Source organism: Tinamus guttatus, unplaced genomic scaffold (assembly GCF_059628265.1).
Source record: "Tinamus guttatus ecotype Peru unplaced genomic scaffold, ASM5962826v1 Tinamus_guttatus_pri_ptg000287l, whole genome shotgun sequence".
Lineage (NCBI taxonomy): Eukaryota > Metazoa > Chordata > Aves > Tinamiformes > Tinamidae > Tinamus > Tinamus guttatus.
Window position 1 is genome coordinate 7,707,825 of NW_028288821.1, and position 16,596 is coordinate 7,724,420.

The window sequence follows — 16,596 nt, forward strand, 5'->3', positions numbered from 1 at the left end:
GAAAGATAGGTAGTGGAGTTTGCACTGTTGTATTTGTTTAACACCTGACTATAAATTAGATAAATATTGAATCACAGGTAATGTTAAAGCACAGGTAGTGCTGCTCATTATTAACTTAGCCAAGGACTTGGCTTTTTGGACTGAATTTTCAGTAGCTATTAAACTTGTTAAAAATCATTTGGACTACAATTTAGCATGGAAGAAATGAAAACTTCCCTCGACTAAAGGAAAAAAATGATTCAAAAGGTCTGAGACTATTCATAAAAACAATCACACATTACTCCAGGTATATTCTAGTTGATACTTATTAAAACAAAAATTTGATTACAGTTCTATAAACCCTTTGTAATTTGATACCACAAAGATGTGATCATGCATATACTTAACTTTAAGCAGTCACCTCTCTGTTTTCCAATCTAACAAGAAAACCACCCGTACTGAAAATGAAAGTCATAGCTCTGGGGACTATGATAAGTATTTCTGGGATTTTCCTTGATATAAACAGAAACAACTTCAAGAAACGATGTCAAGTCTAGGAAAAAAGACCGCTTTAGAAACACAACTGCGTGAAAATGTATAAAGCCTCCAAATCTCTCTCTGTTATATAATGTATGCACATACCATTTTTATTGTTCTTTTGTAATCTGTACTTCCTTAGATCAATCAAGCACAACAGCTGAGGCATTGCAGGCACTATTTATGCAAGCCAGACAGAATTTAATTACCTGAAAAATTCTGGGACGAAAAAGCTACCTATCTGTAAGAAAATAACCTTTTCAGTAGCAGAAATTTGCATCGATCAAAACTCACTTCACGTAGTCCAAAGTCAGAATATTTATTTCACAATCTTTGACACAGTAGAAAACTAGACCCTTAATATTGTAATATGAACATGAATAGTTTTGTAAATACTTGTCATACCCCATTGTTAATACTGATTTTCACAAATGTCATTGCTTAGTTGAAGTTTTCATGCTTTCCTGAACAAAATAGATAGTTTTTAGAGGTCACAAGGTGCTTTTACTGTGGCCCATTTGCAGGTTGTGATCTATAAATCAAACACTTAAAAAATGTAACCAAGTAACTACAGAAATGGAAAGATAAGAAATCATAATGGAAAAGAGAAATTTCCACCCCAAAAAAACAGATAATAAAGATCTTTATGAAATTAATCAAGGATGAATGCAAACTCTGCACCTGGAAAGGAATAACCCTTTGCAAAAAGCACAAGGGAATGACCGCCTGGAGAGCACTCTGCTGAAAAGGACCTGGGAGCTTGGCAGACAGCGTGGACATGAGCTGCAGTGTGTCCTGGCAGCAGAGATGGCCAGCAGCACCCTGAACCGCCTGGATCAGCAGAATTAATTCCAAATGTTAACCTCTTTTAAACCTTTTATTTTATTCTTTTTTTTTTACACAATCATGTTACAAGTTTTAATCAGTTTGAAGATGATGGAGTCAGATAAATACAAACTAGTCTTAGCAAACAGTTTATTGACATGAAGTTTTTGATCAATAATAGGTCATGAGTCATGGAGGTTCATATGAGAATCTGCTTTCATTGATATTGATTCTCTAAGAAATGAATGTAACTTCTTATTCCCTACTAAGCCTGTTGATGTAGGAATTGTAAAGCCCAATGTGACTGTGAATTGTAATGAACCTCAAACGCTAACATTAATTGGTCCATTACTATCAGGTTAATGAACAAAGGGCTGTGCAGTGCGGAGCTAGAATTTCAGAAATGCAGCAGAAAATGAATCAAAAAATGCAGAAGACAAGCATGAGAGAAACAGTAAAAGAATGATAAAGACATTAAAGTCCAAATGACAAAACGCTGGCCTGACAAGGAATATTTTCTCAGGAGTCTGTGTTTCACTCATGCATTCTTTTGATTCTGCTACTGCAGAAGGAAGACATGCAGTGGTTTGATGGAAATACAAAAGTCTTGCATTTTTATGCTGTTCCACAGAAAATTTGGTCTGATTATCTCTTCCAGGTGTTTGACACACATTCATTTTATGCATAGCACTTACTAGCACAGCATATTGTTTATTTTCTTCAACTATGAGCAGATGGTAAACATCATTCTCACTACATTTTAGTGAATGTAGTGGAAAAGTCCAAAAGGAAGCTAGAGAGGGTTAGACGTCACTGTACAAAAAAATAAGAATATGGGGGGGGGGATGATGAGCCTTTTCAATGTTAGCTGGAGAAACCTTCCTGTAACTTCCAAATTTTCTGCTCATCAGACAAAATGCAGTAAAATGTCCTTCTTTTTAAAATGAAAGGCATCAAAGATCGGCTGCAATATTAAGTCCAAGAATGTATGTCTTGTGGAAAACTTAGCATTTAAGCAAGTAAAAACCCAGTCGTTTTTGATATTTTGTATATTGTTATCTGAAACTACTTCCAAGTTCACTTGCATGGGATGTCAGCTTAGGAAGAAATATATTTACTTTCCTTCAAAACCACGTGATCAGGTAGACCAAGTAAGGAGTGAAATTGTAAACATGCAATTAGTTTCTTGTTTTAGTTCTGTTTGAACTGATTAATTCAATAAATAATGATTATGATTTTAGCAAGAATGTGGTGCAAGGCCAAATACTATTTTTAATTCTTTTCTGCCAGAATATTAGTGCTGGCATACAGATACTATACATGTCACAATGGAAACATCCCTTGTCTAGTCCTTGCTTTCTGTTTACCACGTTATGCCAAAAGGAGAAAAGAAGGAGACTGGAAAGAATAACATTGTGGTTAACAAGATCTCTTTTTCACTTGATCAGTTTGGTCACTCATTCTTCCCACATGTCTTGTTGGTGATGTCCAAGAATTTCTGTATACGAGAGAAACTCATGATGGCTGTCCGGATTCTAGCAGGGCAAACTTTCCTGTAGTTCACAAATTCTTTGTATTGCTGCGGTTGAGGCTCAACAGATAGGTTAAAGGAGATATTCACATAAAAAAAAGCAGGTGTACTTAAGAAATACATATACATCGGCTTTGGACTCTGGTTGGAATCAAAATACCAGGAAATGAAGAAAGAGAACAAAGAAACAATGAACAAGAGGTATCATGACTGACATTGTTAGAAATAGCTTGTTTGACTGTTCAGTGGTCTGCAAACCTCAAGTTCAGGAATTCAGACTTTCTCTTACATGATTATCATTAGTCACAGACACACTTCCATATTAACATACCTGATATCTGAGGTACACAACCCAAATGAGTATGTGGACCATGTTGATAATGACTAAGCAACTTTAAACTTTACCTTAAATCTTCATATTCTCTCAATGCCACAATAAAAAAGATACAATAATGATGTAGGCTTGTCCTGAAAAATTAAAAGTTAAGAAGAGGAACGATACTGTTCCAAAACATAGACCAGCATACTTCCAGGCCAAGGGGATTTGGAACCTGAACCTTAATCTGCAGCTAACTCTTGCTTGTGTTTAGAATTAAGTAAGAAAGACCAACAATAAACAATGCTCACTAAAACATTCCTGCATCTGTGTGCTGAAAACAAGCAAACTTTTCTCAAACAGCATGTTTATCCACAACTAATGATCTTAATCCAAATTCTAGAAAAGTAGTGTACATTTTATAGTTTGAGATCATGAAGTAATACTTTGTTTAACTATGAAAAAAAGTTATAAAAACTATTTGGCAATCTGAGAATGTTTCTCCCTCCAGTTGCCATTGTAATAGAAACGGCCAGTACTAGCTGATGTTTGGAATTACTTGTTTAAACAGCACTGATGAAATGGAGATCATTTGGAAAACGTGTACGCATACCTTCTTTGTACCATTTTTCATCTACGCGAGAGCTTAGGGAATATCCCCCAAAAGAAACACTCCCCCATTTTTTTTCTTTTTTTCCTCTTTTTTTTTCTTTCTTTCTTTCTTTTTTTTTTAAGTGTATGTTTTAGGAATTTAGAGTAAGATAATTCTAAAAATATCCAAAGGAGCCAAAAACATAAAAATGAACGAACAAGCAAACAAAATCCCCCAAAACTCAGGCAAATAAATATTTTGATTGCGATGGAAATATATCCATTTTGGAAATAAAAGAGATATCTTAGCCTTTAACAAGGATGTCTGTCTCTCTCAAATGCTTTTTCAAGCACACACAAGTCTCATGAAGAGAGAATAAACCAAAAGGCTGTTGTGTAGAACTATAAAGTATATCTCACTTTTGAACCCAGCAGTTTTTCATACTTCAGATAGTAGCAGCTATCACTGACAAAGATGTGCACCACATAAGTATAAAACAAATAAGGTTTAATAGCCTAGGAGTGAAAACTATTCTGTATCAATAATATAGTTATCTCAAGATGAGTACGTGCATGGTTATTTTCAAAATGTTTTGCCTTGCTTGTAGGTAGATGCCTGTAAGTAGAGTTACAATGGCCACCATATGTCCACAAAATTTATTTTGCTTTCTAAGTTTCTAAATAAGTAATGTTATAAATAATCTTTTTTTTCTAGATTTTATTTCTAATGATCCAAGTATCCATCTCATGATAAATTTCTATTTCTTTATAAATGTATGAAATAAGAGAAAATGTGTGAGAAGGTGGAGAAATAAGACTTGAAAACTCAGAGAGAAAAAAACAGTAGCATTCAGAAGTGAAGATTAATTATTGCACAAGAACATAAAGGAATTATTTTGTTGGAATGCAAATCAAATCTGAAGATAAAGCGTATTTAAAAGAGGAGAAAAAGCAGAAAGTTCTATCAAAGCTTTCATTTATATGGGCAAGAGAAGCAGAAGGAAATAGAATATACTGAATTATGGCAATTCGTTTCCTTAATCAGAACTAAGCTATAGAATCTCTCAACACTGTAAATAGATCAACAACAGAACAAAATGCCTATCTAAAATATATTTTAGCCAAGTGATGAATAGCTTCATTAAGCTATAAAGACCTGCATATGCTTTTGTCTCATATCTATCTTAAACTGCAAAAATACAATAACATCAGTAAAGTTAATGGAAATAATGGAAGGCAGATTGAGCCTAGAATAAATATATCTCTAAAACACGAATATATTTTGAGCTGTATTTATATGTGCTTTCCATTCCTCTTTTTTATGATGCAGTTCTAGATAATACGAAATTGGAAATATGTAGTCTTCCATTTGATAATCATTTCTGGAAAAAAATATTTCATTTCCTGTGGACTTATAATAACAGTACCTATAATAACAGTACCTACCTATAATTATTTAGTATTAACAATTCCCTTTATTAACAACCTGAAAAGAATAATTTGGGGCTGAGAATTATGATGTGTTGAAAAGTGTAAATATTTTTGAGCTATAAGTCAATATATTTACATATAAAATACAATTTAACACATACGGACTTGACTTTGAAAACCTTTACATAAGAGAGAAACTTAATTATCATATCTAATCTGTGCAAGTCTCAGCAGGTGAAATTACTCAAGAGCATACATTCATAAGAATAGGCTGTAAATGGATTGTAAATGATGAAGTATTTACCACATGAAGTATCAGCACCATAGCTAATACATTCCCTTTACTGTAATAGTCATACCATTTGTTACAAGTTAATTATATAATTTAGTTAGTATAAGCAAAATGTATAGATTGTATAGTAATGTTGATTTGGCAAATTTGTTTGATAATCATTGATTGCAATTTAATCTCAGGCCGAATTATTCCATAAGTATTTAATGAGCTATTTAATTAATAGTCCAACTGTTAAAATAGTGAAACATTTTTACTGAATCACTATTGAATGACTGATGTACAATATTCTTCCAAGTATTTAAAATTTGTTTCAATGATCATTAAGTTTTAAAAACCATGAAAACAGCTAAAACTTTCACTCTAAAAAAATCTGAGAAGTTGTATCAGACTTTGTTATATTTTAACTTTATATAGTCTAAGATTCAGCTATTCCCGATATTTGTAGGTTCAAAGTCGCAGGCAGGTCCCTGCCAGACAAATGTGCGTAATTAGGGTAATTGTAACAGATCCATTGAAACCCATGGGAGCCAGGCATGTAACCTACTTTTGTAAAATCTTTTCATGAACGCAGGGGTATTCTTAATATATTTCAAAGTCTGCCCTCATCGTTAATTATTGTGATCACTAGCTAAACAGTAAACATACAATACCACTCACCAAACAGGGCTGCATCGCAATCTGCTACTGCAGAAGGCCCAGACACACAGGGCACTGCTACAAAAATCCACAGACTTTTGTTAATTAGCTCTGGCCAAGAGAGAAGAAAAAGTATTTCTAGGGAAATTGCTGTAGATGATGGGTGAGAGATCTAAATATTTGCAGGAACAGCCAGTATTTTGCAAGACTGTGCAACACTGAAAAGTTAAGTAGTCTCTATAACTGGATCATTTGTGTATTTTAAAACAAACTTCAATTAGGTGAGCACATATTTTCTCCTTGTCAAATTATAAAATCTAACTGAAGAAAAAAAGTTGAAAATTTACACTTTATAGTTGTAACACTGTTGTTGAGATATTTTCATTATCATATGAAGACAAGCATCCTGGTGCTGTAACGAAAAAAAAATTAAAATAAATTAAAATAAATGTTAATAAATTAAATTAAAATAAACTAAAAATAATAAACTAAATAAAATAAAATAAAATAACGAAAATAAATTAAATAAATTAATAAAGATTACCATATTGACCTGAAACAACCTGTTGTATACATTTAATAACATGTAATCAATGATCTTGATATTAAAGTGCTTATCTTTCAGCATAAACATATAAGCGAGTACAAGCTTTTCACAGACTTTATAGAACATTAGTTATTGCAGTAAATGCAATTTGATTTTCAAGACATTTCTTTTGCATGCATGTTTAAATCACACGAAACAGCTACATTTATATTCTGCCTATATTCCGCTATACCAATATAGCTCACAAAATAAATAGCTTAATTTCCTTGTACAAAGTTGGGATTTAACCTTTTTGCTGCTGCAAGGTCTACATCATTTATTCTTCCATATTTGCCCATTAGCTTCCTTGCATGCTCACCATGAAATTAAAATTTCGTTTCACAGATGTGCAGCTCAAATTCACAGCTATTTTTCAGTTTCAGCATTTTTGTGAAACAATTTATACCTCAATAGATGAGAAAACATGTGGAAGATTAGGAAGGGAGACAGAATAATGACTTTGCAACTGACAGGCAAGGGGAATTTAAAGGAAAACTAACCTGTGATGCCTGAGCAAATTAAATATTTGTTAAATATAGTAATTAACAACCAAAAGAAATTAACAGCTTTGAGAATCTTGCGGAGATGAACACCACACAGTGAGATGGGCACATGTATTAGGGATGATGATCAGAGAATATCCCTATAGCTACTAAAAGGTTTATATCCATAATTAAGAGGGCACACCAACTAGAAAAAAAAGTCAAGATTCACACATAGCACAATATTATCAGTGACATTTTGACTTTCAGTTGAAGGCCATAATAGAATAAATATAAGATACTTTTGTGGGAGGCCACATCATGTACGTTTTATGGTTTGTTGTTTTTTTTATATGTATCACAGTCCAAGGGTTAGGCACGTTTTGGGGGAGCAGCAGTGCACCGTCATCTGCCAGCCGTTAGGTGCTTTACTCCTGTTCTAGAACGTTTCTTTTTGAAGAGAAAATCTTGTTGTTTTAAAATAAAGCACCCGGGGCCCGAATTCCTAGGCAAATATTTGAAAAGCTGAACAACTGCTACAACGGCTTTTGTTTTTTTGTTAATGGAGTTGAAATGCACGTTACATTTTACGTCGCCTTGGTTTAAAATCCATGTAACACACTCAAACCACCCCGGGTGCCTTCCCTGAACCGGGGGTTAAAACCACTCCAAGGTTCTGGAGCTCTCCCTCGTGACAAACGCCGCGAATCCCCTCACGCGGATCGCGGGGCGGCGCGGGGCGGCGCTGCGCGGTGCCTGCGGAGCCTGCGGCGCTCGCTCGGGCGCTGCCGGGGCTGCTCGGCCGTGCCCGAGGCGCCGCCGCGGCCCCGCTCGGGCCGCCCCGGGGCCGCCGCGGGGGCGGCGGCGGCGACGGCGGCGGTTGCGGCGGGGGGCGGGGCGGGCCCGGGCCGCGCCATGGAGCGTCCCGCGCCGTTACCCAGGGTGCCGCGCGCACGCGTCCCGGCAGCCCTCGCGCGCCGCCGCGTCCCCTCTGACCCGGGCCCGTCGCTGCCCCATCCGGGCTCTCGGCGCCACACGGGGAAGATGGCGGCGGCGGCTCTCCCTGCCGAGTGGATAAAGAACTGGGAGAAGGCGGGCAAGAGCGAGTTGTGAGTGCGGGGCCTCGAGGCGGCACGGGGCCGCTGCCGCGCGGCGCGGGGAGGGAGGGGCGGGCTGGCCGGCGGCGGGGTCCGGAGGGGCGCGGAGGCCGCAGCGGGCGGGAGGGCGCAGCTCGGCGCGGCGCCTTCGCCGTCGAGCCGCAGGGGTGAAGGCCTGGCCGGGTGGCGGGCCCAGGCCCGGGCCGCCCTTGTCGCCTGCTAACGGCTTCGGCCGCAGCGCGTCCTCGCTGCTAGGCCCGACTCTGCCCGGGCCCGAGCGCCCCCTTCCTGCGCCAGGGCCGGGATTAGCGGATGCCGGCGCCTCCTCCGGAGCCGGGCCCGGGGTGAGGGAGCCGGGTGCTCCGAGTCCCGCTGGCCCCGCAGAGCTGGCCTTTCTGTCTGATACCTCAGCCCCTGTCCCTGCCTCCCCTTCTGCGAGGTGCTGTCCCCCTTGATCTCCGTAGGATCAGCCAGTCGTGCCCACTTGTCCCACAGGGCAATCTGTGTGTGGTAGAAGGTCTCCTCTCTGCTTCCCGAGCCTATATAGGTGTGGTAGTGACTGTCACACCTGGAATCTTTAACGTCCCCACCAGAAGCTTTAACGCTTCTTTCTTGAGCAATCTCCAAGCTTGCAGCTTCACTAAATGTGCTGGCTGTTATGTTTCAGAAGCAATTTTGTGCAGGTGTTTATGTAAAAGTTTCTGAAATTTATGTTAATATGTTAGCTTGGATGTGGGTGCCCAGTTTATTATATATATTTTTGGGAAAATAATAGTCTTTAATTTTCCATTAATCTCTGCTTGCTTTTTATAACTAAAAAAATAAGGCTTGAAATAAAAACAGTTGGAGTTATTTTATAAGACTTTTCAATAATCTTTTATTACTTTTCTTTTTTCATATTTTTTAAAAGGTTGTGTAGTCTTCCCTAGTACACTAGTGTGTACTAGTCTTCCCTATGCATAAAACAAAGTAGTGGAGTAGAAAATAGGTAACATAAAGATTCCTTTCACAAAAAAAGAACATCAAGAAAAAGCATCCCACTCACAGCAGCTTCATTTTGTAGTAAAAAGCCCTCCCGCCCTGCTTTTTATGTCCTGTTTCTGTTTGTGAACTGTGTCAAAGCAGTGACCATGTTAGCACATCAGGCTAACAGATTCTGGTGTGTATTGTGCAGATGTGAATCATTGTGAGTGAGAGGCCAAGGAAAAGGTGTGCTGTAACTGCATTTCTGACAATAAAAACTTGTCTATTCACTGACCCCTCAACAATAGGTGAGGTTCATATTGCTTTTTGTAATCACCTTCTGCTTAAAATGGTTGGGTGATTATTGAATTTGTATCAGTTGAGCAGTGTTTTTGATGAACCTTTTTGATGGGCTTAAGTATTTAGTGACTTTTGTATGAAAAACATAATAAAATATATGAACTTGTGCTAATCATACCTTTTGAAAATGCAGAAGTATTATAAAGCTTTGTCTTTATAAATTTTATCTATAGTATTACAGTCAGGTGGAGGATTTTTTTTTTTTTTGGTTTTTGTTGTTGTTTTTTTGGTGGTCCTATGGTACTGTAGCCTTTTTTTTTGCCCAAAGAAGACACACATGATTGCAACTTCTGTAACTTGCACAGGTTACTGAGATTTTTATGAAATTTGTGTGAGGAGAGAAACTCCACAGATAATCATATAATGGTTGCTGAATTGTTTTAGTTCTCAAAGCTTTGCTGTGGGAAAGGCAACTTTTTTTTTTTTTTAAACCGTGATAGTGTTTCACATGCTCCCTTTCCCCTAAAAGGCAGTATGTGTTAAATATAACGGGAGCAGAGGGGAATCCTAGTTTGTTGGGGGTACAACAAAAGAAAATGATAGCCTACTTATGTGGGTATTACCAACTGACCTGGAATACTGCTTAAATGCAGTTCAATAAATGCTTAGCATTTTTTTTTAAGAAACTTTAAAGCAAATGTGATTGTTGTCTACAATTCTCTCTCTCTCTCTCTCAAGCCGTTTTCTTTACTGAGTCTTTACTGAATAATGTAATTCTATTTTGTTAGGGGAAAAGTTGTGAAGTTTTAGAAAAAGTCCCCCTCTCCCCCCGAATGAACGCTGCTTTTTTTTTTTTTTAAGTATTCGTAACAACAAGGAAGGGAAAATGCAATATTTCATGTTTTTCTTCAATTATTTATCTAGGAATCTCTCCAAAATATAAATTAGGTATTCTGCAAAGTCGTTTATGTGTGGAGAAGGGTGAACCTTAAATTTATGAGTTTTGGTGAAAAGCCTAGAAAATAATGTATTTAGAAAATAGTGTGTGTGCTTAGAAAATAGTGTGTGTGTAGATCTGGTCTAATAAAGCCAATGCACAGAGTCAAGCAACAGTCACTCTTGTATTGTTGCGTTTTTAAAAGTGGTGGGCTTACACAAAGAGACGAACACCGAACTTTCTTCTGTAATCTTTGATGATGATGATGATTATTATTATTTTAGTAAAACCTACTATAAGTAGAAAGAAAAGATTAGGTCATATGGGAAAATACTTGCTTGCTGATGTATGAAATGACTTATGGAATCTGGTCAGATCAGTACAAGACAGAACTGTCTTAGATTAGTATTAGCTCTGTGAAAATGCTATGTATTGGGGAGTATGAAAATTGCTGTATTGAGAGAAAAAAATGGTACAGTCTTTAAATATAGTGGAAGTTTAAATGTTAATAATGATTGCATAAGGCAGACTCTTTGTTTTCTTATACAATCTTTTATAATAGGATGCTGATCGGTTTATGCCCCAAAACATACAAGATTTGTAATCTTACTGTGTTCTGTAGGAGTTGCTGTTCCTTTTTAAGAAAAAAGTTTGCTTGGTTATTAAAGAAAACAAAACACAGTGATACTTAAAATTCAGCAATGAAATCACCTTTAAAATAATGATTTTTCTCTATTTTTGAAGTATTATGAAAAAAATATTAACTTCAGGTTTGCTTGTTTGGTTGCTTTATCAGCATAAGACCTTACTGACCAAAAACTGGAAGATAAGGTTTTTGTATATATCATGGGTGTTATGTGAGATAATAATGCAGCAGAGTAGGCTCTAAGCTGTAGCACCTATTTACTACCTGGGAGTTTCTTTTAGAACTTTTATTCATAACTCAATAGATATTGAATTAGTTCTGCTACTGGCAAATAAAAATATATAATGCATACAGGAAAATGCACAATATATGCTAGGTAGATCTGTTACAAGTTATTTATAAAAGCCAGACATTGGTCAGGATGTGATCATCTTGTATGTCTCTAGTTTCTTCAGATTCATCTCTGTCTAAATATACTTTAATAAATTACTTATATTTGTTTTTGTACTGCCAAATACTGTGCAGAGATTGTGTTGGAATCTGTGCAGTTGCTTAGTGTGCTGATCAGTCCAGACTCCTTGTAGTACTGTGTGTGTATCTGTATGTTCTCTTTTGTACCTAACTGTAAGTTCCTCTAGCAAGGAGCTTGTTCTTTGCATAGTGCCTGCCATGATAAGATGCTAGTCCCTGACCCTAGCCCATATGTACTTTTATAATATCATAAGATAACTTATTACAGTGATGCTGTTGCTTTTTGTTATGATAAACTGAAAATACCAAGGACCCTTCCAGGGAGAAGTAAGGCTTTAATAATTTACTTGACTGGAGGTTTATGTTAAGCTTCAAGACACACTGAAGGGGCTTAACATTCTGTGAATGCGAAACTTTGATATTCAAGCTTCCAACTGCTTTGGACATGTTTGTTACTTCACTTGCCCAAGAAATACCATCGTATTAAGTAACAGATAAAGACCTGGGAGTCAGGAAAACTTAATTGTTAGGAAAACAGGATTTAGTTGCAGTTGTGCCATCCTGACTGTAAAATGCAAATGCTTGTTCTTTATCACAACAAAAGACCTACACACATCAGTTAAACTATGCATATACTTAAATATTTGCAGGCACATGCACTTTGTGCTAAGTAGTGCCATATACTGTGTGTGGGAGTATAGCTGAAAGTATAGGGCATTGCATATTACTTGGGAGGCTTTATTCAGTTTCTGGTTCTGCCATGCAAACTTTACGCATGTTCATCAGTACTTCAGAATCTGTCTTTAAAAAGGCAAAGCTATCCCATCCTAGTCCAAAACCAACCTCACTGTAAAAAACTTGGTTTTCAGAATCAATCTTTTCTTTAATTGATTTTTACTTTGCAGGTTATATTCATAATTTTATTTCAAACTTACTGCATGTTACATTACTGTCATTCTGTAGTACAGCTGTTTTAGAGTTACTTATCCATGTTAAACTTGCATAGGTGAAATACAGGGTTAGAGTAATAAATGTTTCAAGAAAACTTGTGTTTTAATCTGTTGAAAAGCGAGCCTAAAATTTTCATTTTCCTTGGTGTTAATTGAGAAAGTGTTGTGGTGACTCTTCGTTGAGTTTATTAATCATGCTGATACTTTTATTGTAGTGAAAGATAAACTATTTTGCTTTAGTTTAACATGTACTCAGTTGAGACTTAAAGAATTAATCTAAATGCCTTGTTGGTCTTGGAAAGGAGTGCTTCTACCTTGTCTTCATTCCTCATGGCTCCCTTTGATGCTTATCTTGGTAAATGTAACTAACTTGCAAAGTTGGCAAAAAATTGCTTTTTGGTCAGTTTTATGCCAGATTTGTCAGGTTATTTAACTGATACAAGGGCTTTGAACTGTGTGGCTAAGAAGAGAGGGAGGTAAGGAAGGCACGAACTATCTCAAAGAAATTGCCCCTTTGTGCACTGTCAAGCTATTAAATTACCTCAGCAGTACTGCCTGACAGCATGTTTGGGAAATGTCATTGTTTTGGGAAAAGCATCTTTATGGAAGAACAAGAGCACAGTTATTTATTAATTTACATCCGAACAGTATTAGTGTTTTTTTTTCTTACTGGCAAAAATTTCCATATTGACCTTCACTCAATGAGTAATTGCTTTTTTTTTTTAATTTAAATAATTTCAGAAGTTTTAATGATAAATATAAATCAAACTGTCTTACCTACTGATCTTATTGTGTTCTTGATAAGAAACAAATTATTCATCAACATAAGTCATATGAAGTTGATGCCTACTATTTTGGTAGTGTCAAAATGGGGCTTAGAAGAAGCTGAAACTCTGATATGATGTTAGATATAACTTAAGTAAGCTCTTTAGTTGCAGCAGCCAGTGTAGTTGCTGATGTAGTCTGTTTGACATGACCTCTATGTCAATAGAAGTCAAATTGTGCAAAAATAGATTTTTTGTAGGATTGCCACTTTGCTACTATTTATATGCGGAATTTAAAAATGAATGTGTATGAAGATACCTCTTTACAAAGGGAAAACTTAGGGAAATCTGCCTTGGACCAAATTGATGTAGTCTGTGAGGACAGCTGAAGAAGTTACACACTTGAGAGAGGTTGGGGGAAAAAAAAGAGAGAAGGAACCAGCATATTCACTATTGACCAAAAAAGCCCCAAAAACCATTCTTCTATTTTGACATGTCTATTCGCTTTATGCTATAATATATTGCATGTTTTTCAACAGTATGAAGAACATCTTAAGTATACCATCACTTTTTATTGCAGTTATGTTTATCTGTTGGTTGCATTATATTTGTATGTCAAATTTTCTATGTTTCAGTAGTTTTTAAAGGATATGTATACACACCTTGCATTTGCTAAATATAATCCTGGAACAGCTGGAACAGCTGTTTGTTGCAAGGTGATAAGTCTGTATCGAATGCAAACAAAATGAGTAACTGATTGCTATAGAATCCTTGCATCACAGATCCTAAGCATCTGTGATAGCAATCTCTTACATAATGATGATATCAAACTGTTAAATTTCATATGGATGAAAACTGTAACTTTACCATGCAATTCAGATAGTAGGTATCCCTATCTTCCGTGTCTACAGATCACTTTTTTTTTTTAATGCACGAAACAATTTTAATTGCAAAATAGCAAGGGTGGTGGAACTTCTTGGGTTACATATTAGTGGCTATAATAGTATGGGTATATATCTGTATTTTTTTTCCTTACTGTTGCCTTTAAGTAAGTAAAAAATAAAATAAAATAAAGCCTTGCCTGAACAGAAAAGGTGAAGGAGGAGAGAATCCTTGTAGCTTGAAAATCTGTCTCTTTAGAATTCAATCTAGTGTAATTAAAATATTTTTTTGTTATGGCAAATTTGGTGAAAGGAGGCCTCAGAAGTGACTGTAAAACACCAACATGACAGGTCTTCCCAGCCTACAATATTTTGCTTTGGTGATGAGAATATGTTCTTACCAGTTAACTTCTGTCTTTTCTGTGCTAAGACTGTGCATCAGGAAATCATGCACATGATTGAATACAGAATCTACAGGCCAGTCTGAAAACTAGTTCTAGGTATAGACAAGCATTTGCTTATTGATTAATAGCAGGTTAATACTACAGTTCCATCCATGCCTCCTTTTATGTCCTTATATTGCTTTGGATGGGGGGGGGGTGCATGTGTGGTGTATGTATGCGGTGTTTTTGTTTTTCCCTCCCCTGCGTGAAGTTCCCTGTGAGGAAACAAAAATTATGGAAATAAACAGGCCCTACTTTGCCCATTATAAATGGGCTGTATTTCATTGCTGTGTAACCTCTGTGAATTAATATTTACTCTATGAAAAATAAAATGTGGACAGGCAATTAAACTGCCAAAGTTTGAAGTCCTTTTAGTCAGGAAAGGAAACAACAAAACAGAGATGTATGGTATACTAGTATAGGACTGTTTTTTTATGCTTTTTGCTGTTTTCGATTACAATTATTTAACTGCTCTTTCTTTATTGCAGTTTGCAGCTATGCCGTGCTCTCAGTGAAAATAAAAGCTATGATAATACGGGTTTCAGAGGCAAGTTTATTTTTTGCTTTCTTTTTATCAAAGAAGCATAAGATAGAAACATTCAATTAAAGGGTTTATGCATGTATTTGTTTGGATTATTCATGTGCAGTGACAATTAATGTACCTCAATGGAGGTGCAATAGAGAATACTGTAAATAACAAGGCAGCACAACCCATCCACAGCTAGTCTGTTTTCTGCTCTGTTCTATAGAAAATGCAGAAATGCATGTTCTGCTTTAAACTCAACACAGAAGAAGGCTCACAGAAGACTGCTTTAAACTTTGTGAAGAGCCAGATTTTATTCTAAAAGCAAATCTTGTGTAAAAGCCCTTGTATATGCAACTGTAATTATCTGCTACAGAAAGTATTTTTTCTAAGCAGTATATGAGTTACAGGCTTTCTTATTTATGAATGTACATGGATGTCTTTTAAGTTTTTGCAATTCTTATTTTAAGAAATTTTCTAAGTTTCAAGGAGAAATAATTTTAGGCTTGCTCTGCAGAATGCATCGTAAGAAAAGTTTCATTACTAAGAGAGCAAAACAACTGTGCTATTCAAGTAACGCCTTGGTTCTTGCTAATAGAGTCATAATGGACAACTACAGTAAAAGGGAAGATAAATTATGTTAAAATTATTTATAAGTAACGCTTCTGAAGAGGGAGTGTTTATTGTTCAAGAAAGCAAAATTTGTTCTTCCCAAAGTTTTTAAAGAATAGACACCTGGTGTTCTCTATGCGAAATAAACCATTGATGACCAATTTTTATATGCTGTTTTATTTTTATTGACCTTGCTGCAGAGGTTTAGCAGATCCTGTGGGAATAGCTGTATGCTCAGTGATCTCTTTTCAAGGCACCAATATAGGATAGAAGTGATTGAGGTCCTTTCAGGTAACCCATATGGTTGATCTGCTGTAGTGAGACATTGGCTGCTAAGAATTTGAGTCATGTAACCTAGATTCTTTTCTGTGAGGGTACACTGGAGTTTACATGGTGCTGCACTTACGCCCCTTGAAAAAAGACATTTTGTTGAAGCAGAGTGTGCCAGAAGCTTATGAGACTCCTAGAGAAGTGGGTTTTAAAGGCAAATCTATTATGGGGTATGATTAAAATACTGTAATACAGTATTTATGTAGCTCCTGTGATTTTTTGATGTTTTGTTTTTATTTAATTAGCTATTAAGCCTCAAGCTTTTCTACTTGTGGCTCTTGTAATTTTTCATCATATTTTGCTCTCATTGCATTAAATCTCTTGGAAGTGGATCATCTTCTCTAAGACATCATGCAAAAGCAGTATAGCAGTTTAATTTAGCAGTATCAATTAAAAATTCACCTTTATTTTGAGGAGCAGTTTATCACATTTACTTGTCTGAAGTCTACTACTTTACTACAGATGTTGCT

At 36.4% G+C, this 16,596-nt stretch overlaps 1 protein-coding gene across 1 annotated transcript in view; it reads left to right on the plus strand.

Annotated features, from left to right (window-relative positions):
• The first annotated feature begins 8,124 nt into the window (after positions 1-8,124).
• Positions 8,125-16,596, plus strand: part of THOC2 (THO complex subunit 2) — a 46,988-nt gene continuing 38,516 nt past the window's right edge. The window contains exons 1-2 of the mRNA XM_088527564.1: positions 8,125-8,318; positions 15,150-15,208. Coding sequence (XP_088383690.1) covers positions 8,125-8,318; positions 15,150-15,208 — 253 coding nt within the window. The remainder of the gene's footprint in view (positions 8,319-15,149; positions 15,209-16,596) is intronic.